Source organism: Dipteris shenzhenensis, chromosome 3 (genome assembly GCF_047967505.1).
Source record: "Dipteris shenzhenensis isolate YYH24624 ecotype China chromosome 3, Dip_SZ_1.0, whole genome shotgun sequence".
Classification (NCBI taxonomy): Eukaryota; Viridiplantae; Streptophyta; class Polypodiopsida; order Gleicheniales; family Dipteridaceae; genus Dipteris; species Dipteris shenzhenensis.
The window spans coordinates 29558906-29582921 of record NC_141598.1 but is presented as its reverse complement, the minus strand read 5'-3'; the positions used below and the strand labels follow the sequence as shown (position 1 = coordinate 29582921).

Here is a 24016-nt window from a genome sequence, read left to right as displayed (position 1 = left end):
GCAGATGACGTGGTAGTGCTGACGTGGCAGATGACGTGGCAGTGCTGACATGGCAGTCGGTGATGACGTGGTAGTCGGTGATGTGTCAGCTGACGTGGCAGATAAGATGGCGTTGCCACGTGGCACAATTGGGATCAAACCACCTAACTAGGGGTTGACTGTACCTTAGCCTGGTTAGGTCCTATCTGCCACGTGTTGCAAGGTGAGCCACCGGAATCTTTCGGAGATTCTGACGGAATCTTCGAGATTCCGTCTCCCTGCGGATTTCTGTCGATGCCGTTTGGAGGTGGCGTCTTGAAGTCGATGGAGTAGATGCGTCGCCTCACGCTTGGAAGGCTATGGGAGCGGCTGGTGGTTGTGGAGGCTGGAGCGCGTCGCTGTCCGTTGGCTTGCTGGAGGCCGTTGGAGCCCGGAGCCACGCCTTGTAGTACTGTCAACCCGGATGCTCCTCCGTCGCTCAGGACCGTTGCATCATTGCTGCAAACATTCTGCCTCTCAATGTCCAAAAAAGCGACCGGACAAGAAAGGTTGGTCTTTCAGTTGGGATTCCGACTCGCTTCTCTTGCAGCTGAAAGATGGACTCCCAGACGAAGCCTTCGTTGACATTAAAAGTACGCTCCAAGCAGTCTGTGGCGCCTCTGCAGTTAGTCGCTGAGTGGTTCGGAGGTGGCGCTAGAGAGGTTGAGAACCGAGCGTGAAGCTTGCTGGAGATTCTTGGAGCCCTTGTGAGTTGATGGTAGCTGCTAAAGTGGGCAATGGAGCTTGTTGGAGGCGCTAATCAAGTCGCTCGTGCTTGTGCCGTTGAAGATGTTGGAGTTGCATGGTCGTTCGCGCTATGGAGCGTTGCTTCTTTGCTTCTCGGGAAGCCATGGAGATTATTGAAGGCTGTTGCTTGTTGCAAGAGTAAGTACTATGGAGGCCGAGCTTGAACTCCGATAGAGGCAGCTGAGCATGGCGCTGGTTTTGTTGTAGAGGCGCTTGGTCGCGCTGCAAATAGTTGTAGCAGGTGCTGTAGTTGGACTAAGAGCTAGGATGGCTGGGGCATTGGCTCTATTAAAGGAGTAGAGATCACTCCTTATACTCTCGTGAACTCTCTCATACAAAGATAAGAACTCTCTCTCACAGAGATAAGAAAGATGGGACTCTCATGGACAGAATTCTCTCATCAACGGAATGAAAGAATGAAAACACTCAATCTCTCAATCACTCTCAAGAATCTCTCAAGTGAACGGAAGTCTCTCTCAACGGAAGAGAAGATCACTCAAGAAAAAAACTCTCAAATCTCACAATCTCTCTCACACTCTCAAGAATCACAATGTCTCAGCGGAAGACAAGGAAGCTCTGATACCATGACAAAATATGAAGAGGGGAGAGGAGAAGAGTGGAGATGAGGAGAGAGCGCACAGCTAGAGAGCACACCACAAATGACTAACTGTACACTAGAATTAGTTGAAAAAATAGAATATATACAAACCCTTTTAGGGTTAGGGTTAGGGGATCTAACCCTTTCCTTTATAGCACTCTATAAGGTTAGTGCTATGCACATATGATCACGTGATGGTGCTATGCACACATGATCACATGATGTTGAGCATGAACTCTCAACACCTTCCCTCAAGATCAACATCATGAAGTAGGCCTTCCCTCAAGATGATGATTCTGGGGAATCGAAGAAGGACTGAGCATTACATTCCATCAAATCATTGCCGTGGGGCCATGATTTTTTGGATTTACCTTCTCCATATCACTCTGGTTGCAGTCTGAGCCATGTGCGCTCATTTGTGGTTTGCATTAGGTTGCAGTGGATACTTTACAGGCCATTTGGATGCATTGCGATTCTTGTTGGATGCGCTGATAGGTCAAGATTGCCTTGCGGGATGCTTTATTAATGGATGTTTAGCACACAAATGCTATTTTATGTTGAGGGACAGCAGTGACACATTGCAGTTGATGCACTGATAGTGCTATGCTGTCTTGGATGAGATATTTGATGCATATGCCCATGGACGGTGTCAATGCTTGAGGCATTTGGCTTCTATTGGCATTGGGTTTGCCATATCCACAAATCTTAGCACTCTAGCCCAGCCTTGCAATGTCCAAGCGGCATTATGATTGGCCCAAATAATTTGACGTTGATGCTGGTGGTGAAACTACCTGCATAACATGCATTCAAGCGTCATTAAATACTACAGTGAAAGAAGGAAAGTCTTCATGGGGGATTGCTTTTGCAATGCTGGCTGGGTAGAGAACTACTGGACTTTTAGCCCTGACAACAGCATGGGGAGGTGTTCTTAAGGGAGGTTGACACCACCGGCTTGACTATCCTCAAAAAGTGATGGGAATGTTTGTTGTCCTACTTGGAAGAATAAGTAACATGGGCATGGACTCTGACTGCAAAAAGTTTTGTCCGTCGCCCACTGAGTGGGCAACTGGAAGAGTTTTCCCGTAAACAGCACTGAGGAGGGATTGAAGTTGTGCCGCCTGACACATAGAATTTCCTTTGTCCACGCCACCAACCAAACGTTGGTGCAATTGAATGGCAAACCTCTGCATAAAACTTGACCGTTGAATCGTGTGAACCAGCACACGTGGCGGGCGAGTCTCCAAAGGAGTATGGGCGGGCGGGGGTGGTGTGAACTGACATTGTAGGCTGTTTACACAATATAACGAACCAGTTACATGCCTCGCAGGGGCAACTCTGGAGCCAATGTTGAGGAGAACCGAAAGGTAATCTCGAGTTGGGGATGGGAAGGAGAAGAAAAATTCAGAATAGTCAAGGCTCATGGACGGGCAAGATCGCGCGCTCATCACAGGCCGAGCGGAAGGTCGAATGCGTGAGTGAGGACGTGGAAGCCAGGTGGGAATCCAGGGTGGCAAGGAGTGTGGAGCACGGGACCCTTTATGAGGGCTATGGCGCCTTATTAAGCTATGGCTTCTCTCCATCTTCAACATGGAGATCGACCTCGAGATTGGCTATGGCGCCCCCCACCTTCTGCACTAGACCTTCCACGATCACCCTGGCAATGGCGCCAACTCTACTGTTCTTCTTCCTCCTGCTCGCTTGCTCCCTCTCCTCAACTCCCCTCGCCTCTGCGGCTTCGTCCCAGCACCAGCAGCACCAGCATCGGCGTCCACAACCCGGCTCCATCTTTCTCAATTGGCAGACCGCCCGCTCTCTGCTCCGCTCTCTGCTTCATCGAATCATTAATCACAGATTGCTGCGTAGTGATACTCAAGGTGCGCTTTTTTTTTGTCAGTTCCGCTCATCTGCTAGCTATCTGAAATAATATCCTGCCATCGTGGTTAATTTATCATTCACTAGCTCTCTGAAATTTCTCGTTTGGAGTGAGAGAACTGAAACTTCCTATAAAGCAGCTTTACGTATTTTGTTAGTGCTAAAGAATATCTCGCCATCATGGTCAATTTATTATTCATTCGTTCTTTGAAATTCTGGAGTTCGAGAACTGAAACTTTCTATAAAGCAGTTTTATGTATAATCATAAATTTTTAAAGGCATTTTGGGACCAAAATTTCCTAGACATTTCCCTGAGCAACTTCTAAGCATTGGCTGAAATGTATTGACTCTGCCAAACAATCTTGCAGGTGCTGAACGAATCAGGGGTATCGTTGCTTCTTTTGATAATGTCATTTTGTTCTGGAAGAACGCCGGGTCCATGGGCTGGGATTACCTCGTCAATTATTCATGGAGAAGTTTGGACCCTTCACAAATCTTAGACATCTTGAGGCTGATCAACGAGGTTCAATCTTCGGTTGGAGAGTTGTTGCAATTGCCTTCTGATTTGGATCGACTGAGATGGATTTCGACCAATTATGGCCGAATATTTCTAATTGCAAAGTCAGCTGTTGAAAAGTTGCTGAACGTGTTTGATCACCCGGTGAGTGCAACGACCTGCAACGTTGTACAGAAAAACAAACAAAGATACAAAATATTCTTGCTTTCTGGCCAAACGAAAAGTGCAATGAAGTATCCTAATGCCACACTTATTTTCAATGGGCTGGGGAAATGAATTCCGGTTAAGCATCTTGAACAAAGTTGGAAAGCTGTTTGATAATCTCTGTTATATGTTTTGATCGAATTTGGATCTGGAGATTGTCTAACATGCTTTCTACTTTCTCAGGGAGCACTTCAAGATTTTGTGCTGGCCATGCAGACGGAGATAGTCAGTGGAGATATTCTAAGGGATGCTTTGCAATTAGGAGCAGCCGACTTTCAAGGTCTTGTGCAAGTTGCCAAGGAGATGTTACAAAACTATGGGCCTTCCAAGTCACAGACGTCCTCTGAGCTTTAGGTATGTTGCTCGTCAGTCATTCAACTCATGATGGCTCTTGTAAAAGTCAGCTCAGGAAGATCAATACCAGCAAAGGGAAGTTGAGAGAGAACTGATAGCAGTAATTTCAAGTCCACATTTTGTAACACGTTTACCTCCATATCGAAATTTTTTCCTGTGTTGAAGGTGTGAGTGGAGAGCTTCTGAGTCAGAGACAGTTGATGCACCTCTAACACCTCTAACAGCTAGAGGAGTCCTAGGCATTCTTGTTTGCAAAGAAGCCTTTAACCTGAACGGGACATGCCAAATTTCTTCAAAGCAACGTGGCATGTACCTGTGGTAGGCCTCTATCCTGTGGTGCAAGTTATACCAATCGCAGCTTGGCAGACTTGAAGCCTCCCAGTTTTTGGGAGGCGAGTCTAGGGGAGTGTCCTTTACTAGAAAGACTTCTCAGATCTTAAGGGCAGCCTTGCGTGGGCTGCCTTATGAGGCTCCAAATGCCTCCTTTTATATTTGACTTTCAACTCTTGTTGCTATCTCAAGTTCTGTTCCTCCAAGTTAGCAGGGGTTTAGCAGGTGTGGCACTGGAGCAATGAGGGGGCAATATAAGTCAGCCCTCACATGCATTGTACCTCACATTTGGTTTCACATTTCTTCTGCACTTCTCAACCTACACAGATCTCCTGCTTCCTTATACCTGTGCACGTTCCACTACCCACAGTTCCTAAAATCTCTCTCTCTCTCTCTCTCTCTCTCCAATCTACACAGTTCTCCAGCTTCCTTATACCTGTGTACTGAAGATTAGAATAGGGGAGGCTCCCTGAAGATTGGTACAAAGAGGAGGATTCTTTCAATGAGACTTTAGCACATGTCAAAGTAGCCATGCCCGACATTGAATTGAAGGTTGACGAAGAGGGTGATGATTGAACAATTAATATACGACACTCAATTGATGGATCGAACTTATCCGACAATCTGCCAAGCTGAAAGGGACCAAGGTATGGATAGCCGAGGAACTCACACGAGCCCAATTGAAGAATAAGGCAACAGAATTAGCCAACGCCAAGACTGCTAGGAAAGAAGAAAAATGGACAGTATGCCGTGAAGGTATAACAATTATCAAAGAGGTTAAAATCAAAACCAAAAGACTTTCAGTCTTAAACTGATGTATGGCCGATTATGCTTTCAGATACTATATAGATACTCTAAATAACGGAGTTTCTCACTCCTTGGGAGTTGCTATGGCCCCTCCCCTAAGCAGATGTACTAGATGGGTTTTTTGCTGTCCCATAGACCTGTTGGTCTCCCATGGACATTAATATACTTTCTTTCTTTCTTTCTTTCTTTCTTTGTCTCTCTTTCTGGCCTAGTTGGCACCCCACGAGCTCCCGGTGAAGCTCATCTTCTACAGAGACCATTGCTTGCGGATTTCAGCAAACCGATTCATCGATTCACCCGAATACACACGGATCCATCTCCCTTGCTTCTTGAGGATATCGATTGGATAGTTCCACGTTCGTATTGATAGTGGACAGGTGGAGAGTCACATCTACACTTATGTGACCATTAGGAGATCGTGGCAGGGAGCATTTTGCTTTGATGCCCGGTATACTATGAGATCAGAGGTCGCTTTGGCTGTCTTTTCAAGGACGGCTTCGGACCCGTCTAGTCTCTTGTCATACCCAGATCAAAGATGCTTGGCGGCCTTTATCCATGAGGCCTATTGACACATGGAACGTTTGCTCAGGACACATAGGTGCGATCAGGGTGTACAACCAGACTACTCTTGATCATTGAGTTCTTTCAGGCTAACAATACTAACCATTAGGGCTCAGGGATTCGAGGACTAGAGCAAGAGACACGGTCGACCCGCCAGCGGGTTGAGGCATAGATTAGAGGACCTTCCTTCCATTCTTCCCAGCTCGGGGGCATGGTTGACAAGAGTGATAGTGGCAGTTGTTCGTAGGAGGACCATATCTAGGAGACCACAACGGACCACACACACCGACACCCATCAGTGCCCCATCACTGGCTTTGTGTCACCACAACCTCTTGCATCATTGACCCCCACCTTAGGCTTGAATTACGGGTGACCATCACAGTGTTATCACTGCCCCATGAGTCTAGGGATGTCCCTATATGTATCGGATTATGGCTTTGCTTGTATTCGTCATGGGTATTGATGCCCACTTAGAGACTGCACCCCTCTCTCTCTCTCTCAGTCCCTCCCCCACCCCCCCTACCCCTCTTCCGCTTTGCTCTCCCCCAATCCCTCTATCATAGTACTATTTTGGGCTGCATTCTGTATCTCTCCTAGCATTCTTCCTTTTGAATCTCTATCAGGATCAAATCCTATGGATGGATAATCACCATGGATATGACAAAGAAGTAGCTTTCCGTGGGCTGAAAGTAGCTAAAGCAATATCATTATCCACATCTCCACCTCCATCGTCAAGAATATGACGACAAGTTTGCCACAATCCCTTCATCGCCTTTAGCATCTCTGCTGTTCAATCATTGTATGTTGTCACAAACCATTGGCAAATCTCTCAGCCAATAGTGAGCCCATCACTGAGTCCCCCCATTGCTTCTCTCTTAGTCCAATTTGTGTCTGTTGATGTTTGAGGTAGCCATTAAGATAAAAAGGGCAGCGTAGCCTGAAACCCAACAATAAGAGCATGTTGACTGGTAGCAATAGAAGGGTAGTTGGCTATTAAAGGTGCATGTTTGAGAAGAGAAGTCTGATTAAGAAGGCAAAAACAAGGTGCATGTTTGAGAAGAGAAGTTTGATTAAGAAGGCAAAAACATACTTTAGGAGGAGGGACATTGGAGTGTTATGAAATACTTTCTTTGAAGAACAAGCCCTCATTCTTAATCAGTCCAGGAGTAATACTTTTACTTTGTGTAATCCTTTTGTATAGCCAACATCTTGTACACCTTCAGGATCGTGTACAAGTTCTACCACCTTAGATAGAAGCTTTAATCAACGTCCCTGCATGAGAGATGTACCTCGGTGCAAGATGATCTTGCCAAATACAAGAAGAGCTTAGTGAAATGTGGGTAGGTTCCATCATTGCAACTCTTGCTAAAGAGGACCTCCATTTTGGATCGCAAAAGTGGTAGAAAATCAAAATTCCATGCAAGGGCAAGTGACTTCCATTGTTAGGACTACAACTGCTAGTCCATTAAAAGGAAAATATGGTCATGAATTATTTGCATGTCCAAAAAAGATCAGTGCAAGAAGAGCTACCAAAAAGTAGCCACGATTGGGTATTCTTGATCTTACATACTTGTTAATGGTTTTCAACTTATAAATAATGGATGCTTAAGGAAAAAGAAAAGGCATCCTCTTTGAGAAAGTTCCATCCTATGCCACACATCTTGTTGGCTCCTCCTCTTGATGCACACGATTACAAATGGAAGGAGCATTAGCTCTTAATAAGGATGATGCGAATATTCTTGTTGATAGTAATGAGGAGGATGGATTATCCACTTTGTCATTCAATTAAGACAATGAGCTTAATCATAATGACATAATTGGTGTTCATATAAAAGAGGATGCACTCACAGAGTGAGAGATTGTATGTATAATTTTTGGTTGTGTGGTATACCAAAAGTTTCCTTTTTTTTGGAATATCATTGTATTGAAATTGACTAACTTTTCAATTCCTTTGACTTTATTAGCAAACCAGAAGGACTATGTATTGTGTTTTGTAGAATCGTGTATATATTGGCATTTCAAAATTGCGTATGAAAATACTATTACATTTACGTCCCTTTTTTGCATGCTTTTTTTCCATAGTGATATTGTGTAAGTGTTTAAATTCTCAAATTTGAACTGTAAAAAGAGAGACTTTATTTAGTTCAATTTGTGCGTAATTTTACCTACTTTATATGCAATAGTGTGTGATGCTACTTTTGTGACACTAATCACGAACAAAGAGATCATACTCGGTGAAAAGATTGGATCTTGAAAATATGAGACTATGCAATGGTTTTGTTTAATAGGTTGTCCTAGCCTATTACAACACAAACGGTATGTTGACAAGCGGTACAAGGGCAATGTCGGGACATGTGCACAGATAGCCATGTAAATAGCTCCTCATCTGATTTGTTTCTTTGACCCAAGAGGAGCCCATTTGAACCATCAACCCATACCTCAACAGTGGAAGTTGGTTTAATGTTTTCTTGGGCTTCTCAATTTAATGAAGGTTCCATCAAGTGTTACATCATTAGGAAAAAAGGGAGCTCATTTTGGGGCCTTTTAGATTTAGAAAAATAGGCTCTCGATCAATCAGAAGAGGACCAACATAACGTTGGAAAAATATCAAAAACCATGTAAAAAGATAAAATAAGTCATTCAAAATCTTTTTCTTTTATTATGTCTGACATATGTGATCTTCAAAAGATGATTTTCTGTGATGATTTTTACATCGACAGCGCATTCGGAGTGGGCCAAAACCTCCTAATCGACCCAAGAGACACCGAATACGATGCTCTGAGGTCCGAAAAAGGTTTAAAATGCTCGGAATTGACGATTTGCACTAAAACGTGATTTTCATCCATTAGAAACATTTGTGCATCTCGTGTTAAACAAGAGATGAAAAATACTTCGGTTGATATATTCTTTTTACATGGTATATAATTTGTTTAGTATAGTTTTCGATATAGCATTATAAGTACGAGGTTTGAAACCTACACCGCATCATGTTATTCAATTCGGTGCATCTTGCATGTTTATGTTATCAACCATACTCAATGTTATCAGACATGTCTATGTTATTAAGCATAGACATGCATCTTGCATCTCTATGTTATCAACCATACTCAATGGATCCATAATGTGTTGATCCATATCCAAGTCTTATATCTAATTAATCTCTATAACTATTGGTTGCCTCATGCTCTATTTTCACTCTCGGTAGTAAATGTGGTTCTATGCTGTGTAGAGATACAAATGTTTCTTGATTTCTCAATTACAATGTGCTTGAACCAATGCTACTAAATGGGCTTGAGTAACCTCACTTTACTTGTGCAAGGTTGTATGATATGAGTCTGAAATTGAGTTAGGATAATGGGAGATTTTTGGAACTAACTTGTGTAAGGTTGTATTATATGAGTTTGAAATTGTGTTATAATAATGGGAGATGTGATGTTGGAACTATCACTCACATTATTTTTTGCCTCTTTCCTATTTTTCGTCTCCAAAATTATATCTTTTCAAATAAAAAGCCCAAAAGAATTGACACGTATCAATACACTTTCTTCAGAGACTACTACCACCTTATATGAATATAAAATGTGGTACATGCATTTGCACTAGGATTTAGATCCAATAAAAAGGATACAACAAATTCTTGGAAATCTCACCACCTCGCTATCGTCCCATAATCCCCATGTGTACAAAAAAGCATGTCCATGGACAATGCTAATTAGCACAGTTTTTGGATGTGGTAACTAGATCCAAACATGACACACAATGAAAATTTTCTTACCATTATATATATCATTGAAAAGCTCTTGAAACAAAGAATCTTAATGTGTAATCTCTGCCAAATTATGATTTGATTTCTTCCATTTAGCCATAGCTACTTTTTTTCAAACTACCTGCTAACTAGCATAGAAAGTGTAGCATGTTAACGTCCTTCCACCCATAACCACAATGAGCACCTCTCCCTCACCCTATTCCTTTCATGACTCAATTGTGGTCCATATTACGCCAACACGCAAGGTGTGAGAACTATAATCGATAGTCTTGTTGAATGAAGAGTGCTTTCAACTCTCACAAGCCTTTTGTAAGCGTGAAGCTCATGAAAAACCAAGCCTTTTGTAAGCGTGAAGCTCATGAAAAACCAAGGAAAATTATTGGCAATGAAATCAATAATACCATCAATAAAAGACATACATAAGTGTTATTAATACTATTAGTGGTGGTAATAGTTGATTTGACCGATGGTATAGATGATATTGCCGCCATTTGTCTCCCCATTACTATTGGTAATATGAAACTTACTATTGGATGTTTTTTTGATAACCATCATCACATTATGTACACACTATTTGCAACTTGGAATGATGTTCATGAATGGAAAATTAATGCAAACGTGAAAAATGTCATGAAATTTTCGAATGTGCATCTTTCAAAGAAGCGATTTGTGTACCCAAAGGGCAACATGCCATGGATGTAGAGTTTAACTCTCTCATCACTATCAGACTTGATCTTTATTAGTTGCTTGTAGAGAAAAATCCCATTAGATCCAAGTGGGTTCATAGAGACAAATTGAATCAAGATGGTATAGTTAACAAGTATAATTATAGACTTATTGCCATAGTTTATGCACAAGAATAAAGTGAGAAAATGGTTGTGCTGATTGCGAATTTGACAACTAGAAAAACACTTGCTCTAGCATCACATTTGGATTGGCTCCTAGATCAAATGGATGTGAAAATGCTTTCTTAAATGGTCTTCTAGATGAAGAAATCTACTTGAAATAGGTAGAAGCTTACGTTGTTAAATTCTGTGTCACAGAATCTAGATTATGAAGAATCCATTGCACTAAATGCAAAGATGAAAATGGTGAGAGCTACTTTTGCATTGGCTTCTCATTTTGATTGGACAATTCATCAAATGGATGTGAAAATTCCATCTTTAAATGGTTATTTGGATGAAGATATTTTACATGCAAAGCTTTAGAAGGTTATGTTGTGAAAGGTCAAGTGCACAAATTTTGTAGTTTATTAAATTTTTGTATGGATTAAATAATGCACCATGGGCATGGAATGCTAGAATACACAATCATTTTCTCTATATGTATTTTCAACCATCTCATTCACATCCATCAATTTACATAACAAAGATTGGAAAATGATGTAGGCCTTGTGGATGATTTGATGATTATGAGGTCAAATAATAAGCTTACTATTGTAATCAAATAGCTTCTCAGATCCATCACTTTACATTAAAAATATGGAAAATGACATAGTTCTTGTTGTGATCTACGTGGATGATTTAATCATCGCAAGGACAAATGACCAAATTTTTTCTATAATTAGACAACTACTCACATTAGAGTTTCATGTGAAAGACATGGGAGATCTCAACTCTTTTCTTGACATAGAAATATGGAGAAAAGAACTTGGCGTAATATTGACTTAGGGAAAATACCCCCAAAAAGTTTTAAATAGTTTCATGTGCATGATTGAAAGCACTTACCAACGCCCATGGAATCCAATATCATATTGGTAGCTTATGATTAATCTCTTGACATAGAGATCCTCTTCAACTTAAAAACTCATTGGTAGCTTGATCTATCCCGCAGTCAATTTTGTGAGGTTTCTTAACACTCCTGGCGTGCTCTAGCTGAGTCGACAATGTCAAAGCAGAGCTAATACAACTTGAAGAAACCATATCACTGATGTGTGCTTCTCCTATGATTTTGTAGCATATGGTCTATCCATTCTTTTCATGCTCTTTTTTAAATAGTATAGTTCCGTCTTGTGCTAGTGTAGACACAACCACATTCAGAAGAGGTGCTTTGTTTTGCACTTAATCTCGGTTGGTGATCACCTACAACTATGTCATTAGGTATATCTCATTACTTAACTAACACAAGAATGTGGTTTCCATCTGCAAATGTTTCATGATAGTTTTGCAGGAAGAGACAATGCCGTCAGAAGTTCCATAGCACAAACACACAACTTGACTTCATTTTCAAAATTTAGCCTCTCCCAAATCTTGTTATATAAATAAAAGTAGGCCAATTTCAAAACAAGCATTAGGGGAGAACTGGGGTCTCAAAAGGGCCTCCAATTAGTGTTTCCTAATTTCAAGGGATTAGAGAGTGATTTGAGGTGTACCAATGACAGTGCTAGAAGGTGTAGGGCAATGGTATATTGAGGTAGAGGGTGGGCAGGCCTGCAGAGAGCCCCTATTGGTTGCTCCCCTTACACTAGGGACCACCCAAACCCCCCCCCCCCTCTTAACCCATGTTTGACCCTCCTACTAGGTGCACCTCCCCCACATGAGCCCAAAACTGCCTTCAATGGGATGGTAGGGCCCTTGTGGTGAATTTTTATTCTCCCCTTCCTCTTTTTAGGACCTCTACCCCCCACTGTTCTGGTCCAGCTTGCCAAATTACTCAGATTTGAACCAAATCCCACGCATTTTCCCTCTCCCCCCTCTTTCTCTGCTCCCTCCTACTCTGGCCTGCTTACTGCAGCTCCTCTCTCTCTCTCTCTCTCCCCTCTCCCTCTCCTGTGTCTCTGTTGGAGCTACTCTATCTCTCCTCTTCTCCCTCTCCTGTGCCTCTGTTGCTGTTGCTCTATCCCTCTCCTTCTCTCTCTCCTGTGCCTCTGTTGCTGCTACTCTGTCCCTCTCCTTTTCCCTCTCCTATGCCTCTGCTGCTGCTGCTCTATTCCTCTCCTTCTCCCTCTTTTGTGCCTCTGTTGGAGCTGCATTGCCTTGTGTAGGAGTCCCATTCTTGTTGTTGCAACCTCTGCAAGCATGGTGAGGAGAAAGGCCACAAGACCACGCAATGCTGTGACCTCTTGTGTCTTCCACAACACCAGAATGCATTGGATGAGTGGATCCCTTGCACCTACAGCTTAAATGACTGGATAGTAATAAAAGGATCAACCAAAGGTCCACATAAGCTTCCTAAGAGCAAGAGAGGTGACATCTTGCATGAGTGGAAGGGTATGCGGCTTCCTCCATCATTCAATCAATCTAGGATACCATCACACTGTGAGCCTTTCTATCTATGTACCTTTTTCACCTATAAGTGTAATGAGTCCATTTGGAAATTTTGTGTTTGGTTTCTAAGAGCTCTTATTCATGGTGGCAAATGTTTTCCCTTTGGACCTCGAGGAGTGGGAACCAATTGAATCATTCATAGGAAAGTTCACTGTGATTCATGAGGATCTAGGTAAGCAAATGCATGCCGAGGAGAAGTTGGCCTCCTTGCGAATGAAGAATGTGTATTGGTATAATGCAACATACATCACTCCAACGACATCATCAACCTATGGCCGTCTGCAAACCATTGTACCACCACAACTTCAAGACATGGATTGCAGCAATGTGGACTCGAGGACATTGCAATCGTACAAGGATAAGATTGCAAAGGATGTGGGCATGGCCATGAAGTTTACATTTGGATCCAAATGGGCAAGGTTATCTTGGTTTATGCCTTTGCACATTTTTGCTTCTTTATTTCAGAATATACATATGCATAGAACAAAAACTATGTGGTCCAGCAAGCGTGTAGATGAAAATGCTCTTGAAGATTTACTTGGGATGAATTGGGGAACCAGGTCAGGTGACCAAAAGGGTGATGTGTTTCAATGTCACACATGTAAAGACAATGTGGTTATTAGATACCATTTGTCATGCCAAATGTTGTATTTAGCTTTTCAGTACAGGCGCTAGAAGAAAACAAATGGCCGGTGGCTTCCCCTAGACTAATGATGAAGACAATATGGGGGTAAGTTTGTCTATTGATGTTGAAGAGGGAGATGTCAAGAATGTGAATGTCACATTGCAATGGACTCTAAGGGATGTGCGAGAACACCTATTGGTCATGGAGGATGGCATGTCAGAGTCCTTCTACTTTACCTTAAATGGTGGTAAGATCAGCCACCATGTGGAGAAGTGCATGCATAGTGCCAATTTCATTCCTCTTGCAACTTTGAAGATTGCTAACAATGTGTTTGACTACTGCATCATTTAATTTTTTGTCTGTCAAATCCTAGTTATTGCTTCAAAAGATGATGGACAATTAAATTAAAATGTCATTTCTTTTAATGTTTTCTCCTTTCAATTCATGGTGGTAAATGTTTTTCAAAAAATTTGGGGATTTTATGATTAATTTTAATTTTTAGGGTTTGATATATATTAAGAGGTAAGAGCCCTTTTTACATCACATTCTCACTTTCACATTTAGAGAGCCATAGAAACTCCCGTCCTCAAAAGTTACTCCTTGCATCAACTGCTATTTGCCATGGATTTAGCTAGAACTGCGTTCCATGACTTCATCTCACGAACTGCATTTGCAGATCGTGAGGAAGAGCTATTTTTAGTGTTTGATAGGACTTTAGATGTGCTAGGCACATATATGCGAGCCAAGGATGACTTCTCAGATCTCATCCTTTACATGCAAGATAATTTCTCCAATTTTGCCTATACACTTGACCACACTTCAAAGAGATGGGTTCCCATAGATTACATAAAGTATCTGTTCATAGAGGAACCCAAGTTTGTAAAGCACTTGGCTCGCTTTTGTGACAACCTTACAGATGAAGGGTTTAGGACAGTCAAAGTTCAAGACATCCTAGACGAAGGGATCACAGAAAATACAGGCACCAAATTTCTTTCATGGGAGATTCACAGAAAATACAGGCACCAAATTTCTTTCATGGGAGATGACATTCATCTTCCTTCTCCAAGAAGGAAATTTAGAGGAAGAAGCCTCATCGTCTAGCACCCTCTCTATTAGAACTGCTGATCTGGTCGTCCCTAGACTAGACTCGGACATCTACATGGAAGAGAGTCTTAATGATCCAACAGAGGAGATGGAAGCAGCTCAAGCATTGAGCCTACTTCAAGAGCCCCCAGTAGAGCAAGAATCTGCATCGGAGACCATTGACCCAGACTCAGAATTATGGTCCTTGTCCCCCCTCATCATCGATGGAGAAGAGTACGTATTGCTCCATGACATAGAGATTCTTTTTGGACTACGAGAGGATGAGGCACTCGGAGTCCTATCGGGGTTCGATGTTGACATAAGTGTCAAAGATCCTAGGGTTTTAGGTATTGAAGACCAGATAATGGAAGACTTTCTCTTGATGACGCTGGTTTCAATGAGGGATGCAGACATGTCTGTATACGATGCACAACTCTCTCATGCAGAAGCTTCCACCTCCAACACAGGTCAAGAGAAAGCGTCCGCCTCCCAAATGGAAGATCACATAACACCTGGTTTCATCAACATTGCAAATGAGGAAGGGATAGAAGCCGACGACACTATAGTGGTAAGTTCAAACAATATTTTTTATTTTGATGTTCTTTTAGTATAATTTGTTTTGTCGGTCTTCTAATGTTTGTTGAATTGTTGCAGGATGCATTCGAGCTTGATGAATTCTTATCTCGATGGGGTAATGTTCGCAGCACATTTGGGCAAGATCATTCTTTGGCCCATTACCTTGGCAAAGTCACAGAGCATATCGTGGTCTTTCACGGCAAATTTTCTCTTCGAGGTCCTTCGGAGCTACTAAAGTGCAAGACATTGTCGCGTGCTATCGGATACTCCAACATTACTCGGAATGCCGACAAAGTCATTTTGCTACACCGCCTGGCTACTATCAATGCCTTTGGATCGAACATTCATGGCAGGGCATTGATGGCAACGGCTATGTCTTTGGTAGTAGGAGAGGAGGATGTTAATGCTGTTGCGGCTAGATTTATATCTAGGAATCTACTAGGGGATTCAGAGACCCCTATTCTCGATGTACTCGAACTAGCCAAGAAGAAAGATAGCCTGTGAGGCCTTTTGTATATTTAAACATATATTTAAATGGATACATGACTACATGTCTTTATTATTTGTTTTAAGTTATCATTGCTCATCATGAATTCCATTGTATTTTGTTTAAGTCGTCGATGATATATTTTCTCCATCATTTTAATTGTGTTAATTTAATAAATTTCTAGCCAATTTAGTATCATTTTCACCAATTCTGGGTATCAAGAGTTTATTTTTGTCAAATCTTAACGGAATTTCACCATCGCGCAGAAGGAAAAAGTGTCCGGCATGTCGCCAGGACCCCAAAAAGACCAAAACTCGCACGACACGAATTTTGGGCATTCTGGAAAGTTTGGGCATTCTGGACTTACCAGAATGCCCAAATTCACGCCGTGGCGGGTTTGGGGGCTTTCTGGGGTCCTGGCAACGTGCCGGACACTTTTCCCTTCTGTGCGATAGTAAAATTACTTCAGGATTTGACAGAATTCAAAACTTAACTTAAAATGATAATTTATTGCAAGTATTGAAATGGAAAATATACAACAATGCGAGAGTGTAGAGAATGTCGATATATTTTATTTAAAAAAATCAACCCTTGGGCCTTAGATACAAGATAGTGCCTTCAAGGGTAGGGGGTGGTCTAAGTCCTAAGAGTGGGCTGCAAGAGAATCTAAGGCTTCAAACTTGGGTCACTCCATAGCCGCTTCGCCAGAGCCATGTCCTTGTCCATGACCGTGATGTGCTTTGCATGGATGGCACACAAGTTGGTGTCCTTGAACAGAGCGGTGGTCACTTGCTCTGCAACCTCCTGGAGTGCCCCCATAGCTCCTGTGCTGAAGCGCACATCATCCTTGTATCCCTGTGCGATCTCCTGTACCACATGTTGGAAGGGAGCATGCGGGATCAAGTTGTCGGTGGTCTTTTGCATTTGCCTGATCTCCCTCAGGGCCCGTGCTCCTGGTTTTGCTTGGTACGGCTTCCTGACTCTTGGTGGGGGCCTTACAGGTACCCGAACACCTTCCCATGGCCTCCTGTTTGCCTTGAACTTCTTTTGCTACTCCTGCCTGCGTTGGTCCTCTTCCGAGTCCTCCTCTCGCTGACGTCTGGAGATTTGGCCTTCTTTGGGATGGGGCTTCCTCGGAGTCTGCTTTACCCTCATCATGGGCATAGGGGTCATCTCTGCCATGGGTTGTATCTCTGAGAGAGGGAAGATGGTGCTCTTCCTGGCAGTCTGTTGACCCTCAGGAAGCCTCTCTATATCCAAGAGGTTATTGAACACATTTTGTTCGATCGGCGAGAGAGGGATCTCATGGGGAGGGGAAGGCCGAGGGGAAGGCTGAGGGGAAGGTTGAGGGGAAGGCTGAGGGTCAGGCTGAGGCTGAGGGGAAGGCTGAGGTTGGGGGCCATGCTGAGGCTGAGGCTGAGGGGAAGGCTAAGGGGAAGGCTGGGGAGAAGGCTGAGGGGAAGGCTCATGCTCTTAGGGCTGGGGAGTGGGCTCGCTCAAGAGACTGGGGAGTGGGCTCACGGGACTTGGGGGAGTTGGGAGAGGGCTCACGAGAGTCGAGGGAGGCGCCACCGAACCCAAATAGGTTTGTGTGCGTGGATGCCATGGAGGTGGTGGAGCTAGAGGAGGAAGGGTGGAGGTGGCGTCCAATGGGTCTAGCAGTGTTCTTCACTCTTGCCATTGAATAATGAGAGTTAGGGTTTTTTTATCTTTTTATAAGGGCCCATCATGTTTTGACATCCCTTTTAATTACATTTAGGGTTTCATCGTGCCCCTTGCCCCTGCCCTAACCCCTCCAACCCCCCTACCCTCGTCACCCTCCCCCCCCTTGCCCTCCCCGTACTTGCCCCACCCACACCTGTCGCCCTCCCCCATACCCCCATCCCCCCTCCCCCCACCCTTGCTACCACTCCACCCCTCCCCTTGCCCCGCCCCTCCCTTCTCTCCCCCCTCCTTCACCATGTCCCCACTTTCCCCAACGTTGTGTGAGTACAAAAATTGTGGTCAAAATAACCAAGATATTAAAGAGTGAGTACACAAATTGTGGTCAAAATAAGCAATATATTTATTTCATATTTGTATACAATTACACCATAGCTTCTGTTGGTAGTTGGACCCATTTGCTGCCTTCTCTCACTCTAGCTTGCAACCAATGTGTGACTTTTTGACTCCCTATGGATGCTTTCCAAGCATTATGCCTTCTATTCTTTGATACAATTTGAACTGCTTTTGCAAGTTCTGATTCCTTTGCCTTTTCAAACTTCAAAGTCCTTCCTATTAAACATCTAAAAAACCAGTCGAACATCTCATGCAATGCATTGCTATGAGTGACACCACCACCATGCCTTGAGTTCTTAAAGTAGGCTACCTTAGCTCTATAGTGCGACTTCTCCATGCCTTGTGTATTCAAAATTGACAAAGGACCCCAATTTTGTACAAACCATGGTCTGTGTGCATAAAGAATATGTTGCAAATAGGATGAGAATCAAATCAGCAACAAAAACTGTTTATAAAGCAAGTGCTAAATATTACGATGCTGCCAAGATTACCATGTAATGCATAATGTGCGACTCCCCCCATGCTTTCACCATTAATTGCATAAACTCTTTCACAGCCATCCTGAACCTTTCATAATACATCTCATCGATTTGAACTTGGCAAAGCAATTTTATCAATGCATCTACCTTTGTCCATACTTTAGCTCTCAAAGTTGCTACTTGAGGATGAGAAGCCTTATTGGTCATGCATTCACACAATGCTTTCCAGTATTCCCAACCCAAACTACTTTGAGACAATGTATGTTTATCTTTGTCAAGATTGTGGTTCGATAGGAATCTCCTTGCCTTCCCTCCACCCATGGACACTTTTGCAGGAAGATTTTGTGTTGCCCCAGACATTTTCTTATCCTCCTTAAGTTTGACATGTCCTCCATGGAATTCCATCTCTGACAACAACTTCTCAGCTTCTGCAAAGCATCGTGCGGATACTTCTTGCTGAATTAATTTCCAAGCATAAACAAGATGCAAATACAACAACGTATCAAGTACGCATAGTTCTGCATGTAAAGTACATATGTGTACTCTCTCAAGTGGGATGGGCAAGATGGGATCCCACTTTGGATCCTTCTTGTCACGATTCGGAGCTTGCGTTTGGCTACAAGATAGAACTCCATTCTCCCATTGTAAGCCAGCCTTTTGCTTACGTTGCAAACACATGCAGTAAAGGCATGTGTTCATTGCATTTGCCCCTGTATCACAACCATGCAAGCACTTGAGTGTTTCCAAATCACTAGCAAGATGCCATTCAACTTGAAAGGTTCCATGGCCATCAACTATCAATGTTTGCCCTTCCTCTTCTCTTCGGATGGTCGATGGGATTTCTGTTCTATCTAGAACCCACTTCAATGTCTCATGGCACTCTTTCGGAGTCTCAAATGCTACAAGCCACCATATATCTTTCTCTGATTGCACTGAGAAATCTTGCTCTACTTCTTCATCCCCTTGAACAAAGGCTAAGGCTTTATTCATAATGCAAATGCTGACTCTCTCTAACTTGTGTTCTTTCACCAATTGAGCTTCATTTTGATGACAAATATGAGCTTTCCATTGCAATCTGTACAATAAAAGAGAAAAATTATTAGGATAAACATGTTATAGGAAATGAACTAAGTAAAGTGCAATGCTATAATGGATTTCCTCTTACCATCTTCTCTCATGCCATAGAATTTAACCATTGCTTGTTGCAGTTTCTCAACATCTAAGTAGACATTGTTGAAAGCATTCATCTCAAAGGTTTGCAAGCCAGATTTCTTTTTACTCTTCCAAGTCATTGTGCCCCTTACGCAATGGTACCCTCCAAGCATTTCTCTTGCACATTGGTTTGTTTCTCGCCGTGCACATCTCACAGACCAAGGTGTGGGTAGGGGCACTGTAGACTTCTTATACTTTTCCAAAATAGCAGACTTGAAAATTTTGAAAATAGATGTGTAAGCTTCACGACTTACACCAACAGTATCACAAGTTGCAAGCATCTCCTTTGCATCCACAATATCCTTGAAGTCCTTCATTTCCTCCTCAGCAACTTGCACACGTAGGCACTTGTGTCTTGGGTCCCTTAGTATCCCAATGACATCGCTTAACTTCAATAAACTAGCTAGAGCATATGAATAGTCAATATCATCCTCGTACGTTCTTCCCATCACATCTTCCATGAAGTTCCTAAAGAAGAACACAATAAAAACTTAGTCACAAACAGTGTAGCACAAAAGAATGTAATCTCATTGGAACATTTGATAACCAACCTTGTAGCCTAGACTGTCCTCTTTCTAGCACCACCAGTGGGTGCCAATGCATCCATGTTATGCAAGTACCTTTGTTTCCTCTCCTTCAATCCCAAAGGTGTTTCTTTCATCTTTTGCACTCGTTCTTCTGCCTTCTCTCGTTCCTTCTCTATAGCTCATCATACTTGACTGTATATAGATCTTTCCAAGCCTTTTTTGGACTCAACTAGCTTACAGAGTGACTCTTCTAATTTATGTCGCTCCAAGTCGCTCCAAGTCCAATGCATTTCGCTCCAAGTCCAATGCATTGGCTTTATCATAAAGATCCTGGTTCTCCCTTTGAAGATCCTGCATAGAGTTACGCATTGCAACAATGGTGCTATTTCCTAAATGTGCTAGCATCTCTGCTTGGGCTCTGGGCATCTCGCTTGGTTGCATAGCCATTGACTAGGCATTGTTTAACCGATTGCAATAATCAAGCAACCCCGCATGTCCATTTCCAACAAACCGAACTAGCTCATGCATTGTATGGAAAGGAGGGCTCTTTTGGTTGACACAATCTAAAAGATACAAGGATCCATCTACCCAAAGGTCGAGATGCTTCTTTCCTTGCGAACGAAGCTTGCGAACGAAGACTGTGGATTTTGGGAGCTCCCCTCAATCCTAGACTATGTGTCCTTGCATATTCAGCCTCCAACTCTAAGTGAACTTGATACTTGTTAAGGACGTCCTCGAATGGTGCCATGACTAAAGGAGTGTAGAGAAGGAGAAGGTGTGGAGATGTAGGCTTGAAGGAGCAGCATGCAGGAAGAGGGAGGGCGAGGAGGAGGAGGGATGGGGGAGGGAGGACCAGTAGTTGAAGAGGAGGAAAGGGGGGCAGACCAGCAGGTGTGGAGGGTGAGGAGGAGTAGGTGTGGAGGAGGAAGGAGGGAGGAGGGAGGAGTAGGAGGGAGGGGGGAGGAAAAACAACAGTGGAGGAGGAGGGAGGGGTAGGGCAGGAGGAGCAGGCATGGGAGGGGGAGGGTAGAAGGAGTAGGCGTGGAGGAGGGAGGGAGGGAGGGGGACGAGGAGGAAGGGCAAGGAGGGAGTGAGGAGGGGGAGGGGAGGAGAGGGGAGGGGGAGGAGGGAGGGAGGGAGGGGGAGGAGGACAAATATGGTTGAGCATGCTGCTGTGGATTGTGGTTGGCATGTGAATGATTTGAGTCATTTTTTTTGTTTGCATAAACTACATAAGTCTTTCGATCCTAGTGGAATGGGTGTTGTAGTCTATGTTAAAGTCTCCCACAATGTAAACTTGTGTGTTTTCATGTATTCTTTGTCCCAATTCTTCCAGCATGTCCAAAAGTTTTGTGATTATTGAGCCTAGGTGCCTTTAAATGTTCATTGCTGCTATTTTTCTTTTTGCTCTCTCTAGTATCGCGAGGATGCATTTTGCCCCATCTTTACTAACTGAGAGGCTGTATGTTTTATGTACCGTGTTTGAGTAGTATGTTGCTAGCCCAAGTGTAGGTTCTGTTTCTATATGGGTTAGCCCTCTTAGTTGCATGTCTGTTGATGTCTTTGCATGGGTCTCTTGCAAACATAACACGATGGCTTGTAGAAGGAATGTTGTTCCCAAAATGTCTTCTTTATGGCTTTCAAAGAAGCGTGTGTTTAGGCTCACAAGAGTATGTGTTTGTTGTTGTGTGTTGGACGTTTCCATATCTTCAAAACTCTATGCACACTCCATCCTGAACTATCTTGTCTCTTGTAAGACAATGTTGTCCACCTTGATGTTCTTTTTCTACAACTCTTGGACGAGGTAAAGGTTTGCTGGGTCCCTCACTCTTGACAATGCAGTGTATACTAGTCCATGCGTTCGAATGTTACTTGGGTCGAACGCCAGCAAATCCATTGTCAAGCCTTAAGAGTGGTGTATTGTTCTTGCAGACGTTGGTTGAATAGGAAACAATGTCCTTGAGGCACTGTTTAGGTGGTTGTTCCCTATTTGGATCTCCCGAGTTATTTGGAAAATCGGTGTCCACTTGCTTGGTGTTTGCGTACTGTACAACGATCGGTATTCATGGTGTGCCTTTTGGCTTGCTTTTTTGTCGTTGAGCTCCACCCAAATCACTTTCTTTCTTTTGCCCATGTCTGAGCCTTTGAATATCCTGTCACCTCCATTTACTATCCTATTGATGATGTCGAAGTTCCCGGAGCATATTTCAATAATCATTCCTTGCTTTAGCTTAAGTTCTGCTTGGAGCCCACCAATTTTCTTGGGTTTGCTGGAATTACTATTTTCTTGTTGCACATTTTGTGCTTGTGGTCGATAGCTTGTAGGATGTGTGGCTCCCCTTGCATTGTCTCGTACACGTATTCGTTGTGTTCATCCTTGGATTTGTTCATGTAGAATAGGTGTGGCATATTTTTTTTCTTCGGAATAGTTCTCTTTATTAGTTGTTTAAAATGGCGATGTCATCGTTCGTTTGTTCCTCGATCTGTATTTTGTTTAGGAGTTCTAGGAAAGGTCCTGGTTGTTCTCTCATAGGGTTGTTTAATTCGATATAGCATATGTGTGTTGTCCAACAAGAGCCCATTATTGATGTTTGTCTCGAATTTTGTGAGAAGACCCAAGAATCTTTAATTGGGCATGCCTGGCACAAGTCCCTTGATTATTCCCACCATGGAGATTTCGTCAATAAGCAACAACTGCACGTTCTTGTATTGGATGGATATGTTTTGAAGCTTCTCTGTAGAGAGCGATGTGTACATGTTTGAAATCAGTGGTAAGTCCAGTGTTGCGTGTATTGTGCTTCCTCGTATACCTCTTGCGGCCTTTCTTGTGTATACTAGTAGGAGCACTCTTAGAAGTTCACTATCACTTGTCTCCCTGTGGAAGTATAGGTGTTGGAGTGCTTGCATAATGAGCATTGCCATGAATGTTTTTCCAGACCCCGCATTCCCAGATAAGAATATGTGCAGGTTTTCTTTTGGTCGTAGTCTTTTTTTCAGCATCATTGTCATCCACTATTCGACGCTGCTCTGAGTTTGCTTGGCAATACATTTTGTAGTACATTTCATTTGGTATCACATGATTTGGCTGTTGGAAGTTTTGCACTGCGTGGCAATGTTCTTTTGTTGCATGAATTTCCCTCCCGATGTCAAATTTTTCTTACTATGTAGTGGTCGTTGTTGTATCGATACTTGTGCTTCTAGCTTCATAGCTGCTGCTGCTGTCTTTAGTTATTTCGTTGAAGTTTGAGTCAAATGTTTTTTTTTTCAATGATTGTGTCCTTGTTTGTGATGTATTTATCATGCCATGTTGACTCTCCTCCCTCGAACTAGTGCTCTGTGTTTTGAAATGGTAGGTACAGAAGGCATTTCTCTCAGTAATGATCCTCAGGCTTTGTGTTGTTGTTGTAGTTGTTGAAACAAATTACTTTAAACCGTTTTCTTTGCTTTGAAAAGTTTCACTACAGAATTTAGGAGCTTGTTTTCTCCCAATGCTTTTGTGGCAAAGAGAGCAAAAGTATTGGCCCTCTTTTTTCTTGCTTTCCCTCCACAACCCCGCCTAGTGCCTGAATATTTCACCGTCACTTGTTCGAGGTCTTGTCTTTGTTTTAAACACTAGTGACCCACAACATGAGCATGCATATGCGGGTGTGTCTTTGATTTTAGCATTGTAATGGTCACGTGCTTTATTTGTTGTTGTTGTGCTCCTTCCTCTTTTTCTCTTTTTTTGGAGTTGCGAGGGGCTTTCAATGTTTGGTATAATAGAGGGCAATGCTGGTTGCATACTGCTCTCGGGCAGGGTTTTTGCAAATGCGGCAGCACTCCAAGTCCTATATATTTTGTTACAAACACTTTTAATGTTGTACTTGGTTGTGCAATGTTTTTCGACGAATGATTCTACAATCACCCTTGCAGGGTCATCAGGCTGTGC

At 42.9% G+C, this 24016-nt stretch overlaps 1 protein-coding gene across 6 annotated transcripts; it reads left to right on the top strand.

Annotated features, from left to right (window-relative positions):
- Positions 1-2931: 2931 nt before the first annotated feature.
- LOC147903633 (adenine phosphoribosyltransferase) lies at positions 2932-24016 on the top strand. Of its 6 annotated transcripts, XM_087372828.1 has the most exons (5): positions 2932-3237; positions 3604-3896; positions 4140-4310; positions 10819-10866; positions 11937-12165. In XM_087372828.1, exons 1-3 carry the CDS (start codon positions 2976-2978, stop codon positions 4308-4310), a joined length of 726 nt encoding a protein of 241 aa, XP_087228954.1. In that variant the 5' UTR covers positions 2932-2975; the 3' UTR covers positions 10819-10866; positions 11937-12165. The 6 variants fall into 6 exon arrangements, with proteins under 6 accessions (XP_087228954.1, XP_087228958.1, XP_087228955.1 ...); XM_087372832.1 differs by lacking the exons at positions 10819-10866; positions 11937-12165 and adding an exon at positions 24001-24016; XM_087372829.1 differs by lacking the exon at positions 10819-10866.